At 51.2% G+C, this 7,500-nt stretch overlaps 2 protein-coding genes across 2 annotated transcripts in view; both read right to left on the reverse strand.

Moving 5' to 3' along the window:
- Window positions 1–7,500, reverse strand: part of kiaa0586 (KIAA0586 ortholog) — a gene marked incomplete at its 3' end in the record, with an annotated part of 44,711 nt that overhangs the window by 24,385 nt on the left and 12,826 nt on the right. Inside the window, exon 9 of the mRNA XM_053336167.1 lies at window positions 6,808–6,922. Coding sequence (XP_053192142.1) covers window positions 6,808–6,922 — 115 coding nt within the window. The remainder of the gene's footprint in view (window positions 1–6,807; window positions 6,923–7,500) is intronic.
- Window positions 2,504–4,384, reverse strand: irf2bpl (interferon regulatory factor 2 binding protein-like). Its single transcript, XM_053335957.1, has one exon. The coding sequence runs from the start codon at window positions 4,382–4,384 to the stop codon at window positions 2,504–2,506; it is 1,881 nt and encodes a 626-aa protein (XP_053191932.1).

Raw genomic sequence — 7,500 nt, forward strand, 5'->3', positions numbered from 1 at the left:
TTTATTGCAGTAATAAAAAAGAGTTTAAAAAAAAAAGAAGAAGAAAGAAAATAAATTAGAAATCAATTCAATAGTTTTTTTTAAAAAATGCAAAAAAATGAAAAATAATAAAAAAGATTCTGAATTAAATATTTTATAAAAAATAAAAACTGTTATTGATGGTTTGGGTTTTACAGACACTTTAATAAACAGACGCTGTGATGATGAGTCAGCGTCTTCGTCATCGCCACGACAACACCGACCCCCCCCCCCCCCCCCGACCCCCCCCCCCCAAACAACCACATGTAGAATATTTACCGTCATCATGTGACCGTCAGCGCTGCCGTCTGATTGGCTGAGAGTCTCCTCCGTCTGTCAGCGAGTGAGAATTCACAGATTTTATCATCAGAGATTTTATGGTTGTTTTTACTGTTCCTTCCTTCCTCCCTTCCTTCTTTCCTCCCTTCCTTCTTTCCTTCCTCCCTTCCTTCCTTCCTCCCTTCCTTCTTTCCTTCCTTCCTTCCATCCTTTTCTTGCTCCCTTCCTTTTTTCCTCTGTCCTTCCTTCCTTCCCTGCTTTCCTTTCTTCTTTCTCCCTTCCTTCCTTCTTTCCTTCCTTCCTTCCTTCCTTCTTTCCTCCCTCCCTTCCTCCTTTCCTTTCTTCTTCCTCCTTCCTCCCTAGCTCCTTTCCTTCCCTCTTCCTCCCTTCCTTCCTCCCTAGCTCCTTTTCCTTCCCTCTTCCTCCCTTCCTTCCATCCTTCCTTCTTTCCTTCCTCCCTTCCATCCTTCCTTCCTCCATCCCTTCCTTCCCTCCTTTCCTTCCCTCTTCCTCCCTTCCTTTCTTCTTCCTCCTTTCCTTCCTTCTTCCTTCCTCCCTAGCTCCTTTCCTTCCCTCTTCCTCCCTTCCTTCCATCCTTCCTTCTTCCCTTCCATCCATCCTTCCTTCCTCCCTCCCTTCCTTCCTCCTTTCCTTCCCTCCTCCCTTCCATCCCTCCTTCCTTGACTCTAGTACACCAGGAGTGTTAGAGACTTCCTGCTTCAGTGTGAAGTTATAAATATAAATGAAGTTCTGAAACTTTAAACCTGAATGTTTGAGCTGCTTCGTGTTTAAATCATATTTTATTATTATTATGTCTTTTAAACTATATTTACTTTCCTTTTTTAAAGAAGTTAATTATTAAAATGAAAATAAAGGAAATCTTTCATTTGTTTTATTTGAATAATAATATTTAATAATCAGCTGTAACTAAAACTCATCATTTTATTTAATGATCAATAAATCAGTTGAACGTGTTATTGATTATAAACTCTGATCAAACGTTTCATCTTCTTAAGATTTATAATAAATAATAAATAAATAATAAATAAGAAGTAATCTGATTATTTTCTTGATTAAATCTTTAAAGTGAAACTCTGTAAATCTTCGTCTCAGAATATGAAACTTAAGTTTTATGCTTTTAATTTGAAAGTATTGATTAAATCAGCTGCTGATCAGTTTCCTGCTGATGTTTTTATTTATTAATAAACTTCATAAAAACCTTTAAAACATTTTCTCTTCTTTTTATCTTCAGCTGATTATTGATCCTCTGATAGTTCAGTCTCTGAATGTTCAAACGTCTTTCAGAGGAAGCTGAGCCATGTTTAATGTCTCTATATATAATATATAATATTTATAATATATAATATATATTATATAATATGAGAGGACAGAAACACGTGATCAGAACAGCTGCAGATCAGTTTCCTGTCTACTGGTTGATGGATCAATGGTTGCAGCCGTTGCCGGGGCAACAGGACTGATGAGTATCATAACTTATTATTCCCGTTGGACCTGAACGCAGCATCAGAGAACATCCCATAATAATAATCTGTGATCAATAAATCACTTTAAAGATGATTCATCAGAAACTTCAGAACGTTTCATATCTCAGTTTAACTTCATCTGTCCTTCCTTCCTTCCTTCCTCCCTCCCTTCCTCCCTTCTCCTCCTTCCTTCTCCTTCTATATGTCCTTCCTCCCTTCCTTCTCCTCCTTCTTCTTTTCCTCCCTTCCTTCCTTCTATCTGTCCTTCCTCCCTTCCTTCCTTCCTTCTATCTGTCCTTCCTCCCTTCCTTCCTTCTATCTGTCCTTCCTCCCTTCCTTCCTTCCTTCTATCTGTCCTTCCTCCCTTCCTTCCTTCTATCTGTCCTTCCTCCCTTCCTTCTCCTCCTTCCTTCCATCTCTTTAATGACCCGGCCCAGGTCAGATGAAGTAGGTCAGTATGTTTCCTGGTACTGAGGATGAGTGTGAGTCTCTGCTGTAGGAGAACTAGCGTGTGAAGGTTTTGGGTCTCACTCACTGACGGACTGGATGGAGGTTCTGGAGGTTCTGGAGGCAGCAGACGGGCCGCTGGGCTCTGAGGTGTGAAGGTAGAGAGGAAGCAGAGGAAGCAGAGCTGGGCGACATATTGATATTATATTTGATCTAAAGTATGGTGACGTTTTATCGCCCAGCTCTAAGAGGAAGAGTTCTCCTCCTCTTCCTCCTCACGGGTCTCTCTCCTTCTTTACCTTCACGTCTCCAGCCAGGATGGTCGCTATCTCCCCCTGCATGAAGGCCCAGGGCACGTTGGAGCCCACCAGGGGGCACTTCTCCCCGCTGGGGCAGTAGACCTCCCCCGATGCCCCCTGAGCCTTGATGCTCTCTCTGGAGCACGGGAAGCAGAACTTGTGGTTCGGGACCGACGGACACTGCACGAAATGTGTGTCCTCTAAGCGTTCATGGCAGATGGTGCAGCACAGAGGCCCGCTGTTGGCCATGGGGGAGTCGGGCACGGGCACGTTCTGCGCGTGCACCTGGTCCATGCCACCTGCCGACTGAGGCTGCGCGGGAAGCCCGAGGTCTCCGTTGCGGGAGGAGAGGCGCCTCTGACCGGACACGGAGGCGGGAGACACCGGGCTGCTGCTGGTGTGTCTGGAGGAGGAAGAGGAGGAGTGCACCGAGTCTCTGTCCTTGTTGGGGGAGTGCGCGTTCCCGAGGCTGTCCGCGACTGTCATGAGCGCGGCCATGGGGGACTGTCCGTTCTGCGGGGGCGCGGATTGCTCCGGTGGGGTGGCGCGCCCGGTAGCCAGGTGACCCAGCGGGGGAGGGGGTCCGGTGAACGAGCTGCTGATCCACTCCGTACAGTCCGGCTCCGGGGAAGCTTTCCTCTTCCTGCCGCCGGACCGGGAGCTGCTGCCCCCGCTGCCCGAGGCCCGAGGGGGGGGCACCGGGGCGGGTGGGGGCAGCCCCGGGTCGGTGTAGGGCTGCGGCAGCATGTCCGCCCCCACACAGTCCTTAAAGCCCCGCAGAGACTCCGGTAGTAAATCCCCCAGCAGCCGCCAGTCCCCGGTACCGGACCGCTTCTCGTACTCCAGGTACTTGAACCCGGAGGACAAACCTCTGCCGAAGTCCTTCATGCAGTCCTGGTACATCTGCTTAGCGACACCGGACGCGCTGGAGAACACGGTACCGGACCCGGTCGGGTACTCGATGTAGATCTTCAGCTCGTGGTCGGTACCGGGTTTGGACACCGCGTCGAAGGCGAGCACGCGGCCGAGCAGCGCGTGGTCCTTCTTGAACCGGACGGTGAACGGGGTGCAACCGGACAGACAGACCAGCGTGTCCCGGACGGGCTTGGGCCGGTTGGTCCAGTCCTCCTGCCGGTTCCGGAGACTCTCACTGAGCTCGGACAGAGTCTCCGCGTTGCGCTGCTTCTCCTTCATGTCCCGGTCCCGGTCCCGGTCCTGGTCGGTGCTAGACACCGAGGAGGGCCGCTTCCCTCCCGGGTCAGACAGCCCCACCGGACCGGGCACGGAGCCCTGTTGGCCCGGTCTACTACCCGCCGGTCCGTTCAGCAGCGTCTGCGGCAGCAGGTTCGGCGGCACGGCGATCTGTCCTGGTACCGGCACCGGCACCGCGTGACCCCTGCTCCGGGAGTTCGGGCTCTGTCGGTTCAGCTCCGGTGGTCCGTCGTCCGGTTTAAATCCGTTAGGCAGCCTGCTGCTGTGTCCGCTGTAGTCGAACCGAGCCCGGTTATCCGCAGCAAGCGGGTACCGGTCCACACCGGGCTGCTGAGCCTTCCCCGGTCCGTCCACCGGGTGATGCTGGATGAGCTGGACCACCGGCTCTTTCCCGGTGAGCGTCCCCGCCTGGCTCTTCGCCACGGCGGGCTGCGGTGCTCCGGTTCTGGCCTCCTGGATCCCGTGAGCCCGCTTCAGGTGGCGGGTTGTGTCTATCACGAACTCGATCCGGTCTGCGCCCTCGTAGTTGACGCAGCCCCGGCACACCGGCTCGGTAAAGTCCCAGATCATGGCCCAGGGCATGCGGGGCAGGTCGCACAGGTAACATGACTGTCTGCGGGACGAGGAGAGCTGCGGGGAGGACATGATCCCTCTGCCCGGTACCCCGCCTCCTCTACCGGGGAGATGCTGCTATCTCTGCCCGGTTCCCTACCTCCTCTACCGGGGAGATGCTGCTATCTCTGCCCGGTTCCCTACCTCCTCTACCGGGGAGATGCTGCTATCTCTGCCCGGTTCCCTACCTCCTCTACCGGGGAGATGCTGCTATCTCTGCCCGGTTCCCTGCCTCCTCTACCGGGGAGATGCTGCTATCTCTGCCCGGTTCCCTGCCTCCTCCACCGGGGATCTCTGCCCGGTTCCCCGCCTCCTCTACCGGGGAGATGCTGCGATCAGCCCCGAGACAAAGCACCGGAACCACCGGGAAAGACGGAGATGACTGCAGAGCCGCCGCTGCTGTCGGTGTATTGTTCTGCTGGAGCTCCGTACTGCAGAGAGAGGGGTGTGTGTGTGTGTGTGTGTGTGTGTGTGTGTGTGTGTGTGTGTGTGTGAGAGAGGAGGAGGGGGGGGGGGGGGTGGCGTTTTTTCCCTGCATGCCTCACTCTGGGAGAAGCAGAGGAATTTGGACTGTGCCCCCCCCCCCCTCTAGGAATGCCACCTGGTAGAGTGAGTGACGTCACTGCCCCCCCCCCCCCCCTCGCCCGGTCTGGAAACCGGCTGCATCATCACGGCTGCAGCGGCTCCGGTCCTCTCTCATCCATCACGGTCACGTTCCAGCTGCCGGTGTGTGTGTGTGTGTGTGTGCGTGTATGTGCGTGTGCGTGTGTGTGTGTGCGTGTATGTGCGTGCGTGCGTGCGTGTCTCAGAGGACAAACACCATGACGTGTTTTTTTTTGGGACCGTTTCGGGATTGTTTAACGGAAACACGAGCTGCTGGCGGGAAAATCTACCAATACATTAATATAACTATGATATTTGAAAGGAAGAGTTGGAGAGTTTATAATATAATATATTATATATTATAATATAAATATAATAAATCCAGTATCAGCTTCTAAATGTGAGTCTGACAGGAAACTGAAATCATCTTTAATGATTGTGAGTTGTTCTGGTTTCAGTCTGAGTTCATGTACAGTAGCACAAACACACCAAGACACATCTGCATCTGTTGCTAGGCAGGTTTCCCCCCCCTGCCCCCCCCCCCCCCCCACACACACACACACACATCTGTCTCGGCTCATCTTTGTGTTTTTCTGTCGCTCAGCTGGACAGAAAAATGTGAACACCTGCACAATTTAATAAAAGATTGAAATGATAAGCAGCACACACACACACACACACAGCAGCAACACACACACACACACACACACACGCACAGACACACACACGCACAGACACACACGCAGACACACACACTGGGAGGAAATATCAAATCCAAGTTAGAGACGAGCAGACATCGAAACCTCCAGCGAGGGTTTTAGTGTCGGCTCGAAGCACACACACACACACACACACACACACACACACACACACATATATATACACACAAACACACACACACACACACACACATATATATACACACAAACACACACACACACACACACACACACACACACACACATATATATACACACAAACACACACACACACACACACACACACACACACACACACATATATATATACACACACACACACACACACACACACACACAGATTAGCTCAGGCGTGCCTCAGCTCTCTCTGATGGATACCGCCTCTGTTGCCACGGAAACGCTCCTTAGCGACGGCGCTGCTGCTGAATCTATGACGAGCTGCTGCCTTGTTCCTCCTGACTCTGAATGATTATGCAAATAACAGACACACACACACATACATACATATATACACACAGACACACACAGACACACACACACACACATGGACACACACAGACACACACATATACATACAGACACACACACACACACACACCCACAGACACACACACATACAGACACACACACACACACACACACACACACACACCCCCACAGACACACACACACACAGACACACACACACACACACACAGACACACCCCCACAGACACACACACACACACACACACACCCCCACAGACACACACACACCCCCACAGACACAGACACACACACACACAGTGCTGCTGCAGTGTTCATGATTATTAGATGTTTCTGATTATTGATCAGAATCAGCTGTTTGTCTTTGTTCAGCCGGCTGGACGTAGAAGACGAGATCTGTCTGGATGCACCGTAACCACGGCGATGTCTGGATGCACCGTAACCACGGTGATATTCTGACTCATCTTTCTTCAGATATTAAATATTTGGGATGAACGTGAGATTCTTTGTGTCTGAAGCTTTTTATTATTGCTGCAGGATTTCTGTTTAATAAAACCGTCACGCTCAAACCTCCAGACCCCCCCCCCCTCCCTCATCACCCCCCCTCCCTCCCCATCACCCCTCCCCTCTCGCCCCCCCCCCCCTCACCTGGTTTGCTCTGGCCATCGGTCACGGCGGGGTGTTGCCATGGAAACTGGGCCGGTCTCCACGGAGGCGGCTCTGGTTGCCAAGGAGCTCGGCTGCTGGTTGCCGAGGACGATAGCTGGAGGGAGACAAAGGAGGAGGATGATGATGTCACAGTGAAGGTCAAAGGTCAAAAGAGTCATTAATATTCATCCTCCCAAAATATCACAATCAATACAAGTAGAGGGGTCAAAGGTCATGTGCTCTACATCATGACCTGATGAAACTCAGTGAAATCTGATTATACAGAAAATGATTTTAGGAAAATATTAAAATCTAAATGTTTTTATTTTTATTTGATGTTTTAAGTGAAGTGATTATTAGTATAAGTCCACTTAAACACACTGTAGCTGATCACATACTTAACCCTCCTGTTGTGCTCGAGTCAAGGAAGGAAGGGAGGAAGAAGGAAGAAAAGGAGGGAGGGAGGGAGGAAGGAAGGAAGGAAGGTGGGGAGAAGGAAGGAGGGAAGGAAGGAAGGAAAATAGGGAGGAAGGAAGGGAGGAAGAAGGAAGGAAAGGAGGGAGAGAGGGAGGAAGGAAGGAAGGAAGGAAGGTGGAGAGAAGGAAGGAGGGAAGGAAGGAAGGAAAATAGGGAGGAAGGAAGGAAGGAAGGAAGGGAGGAAGAAGGAAGGAAAGGAGGGAGAGAGGGAGGAAG

The sequence above is a fragment of the Scomber japonicus genome, chromosome 16 (assembly GCF_027409825.1).
Source record: "Scomber japonicus isolate fScoJap1 chromosome 16, fScoJap1.pri, whole genome shotgun sequence".
Classification (NCBI taxonomy): Eukaryota; Metazoa; Chordata; class Actinopteri; order Scombriformes; family Scombridae; genus Scomber; species Scomber japonicus.

Coding starts and splice junctions, on each gene's coding strand:
- irf2bpl (XM_053335957.1), bottom strand. CDS start 4,384: ATGTCCTCCCCGCAGCTCTCCTCGTCCCGCAGACAGTCATGTTACCTG.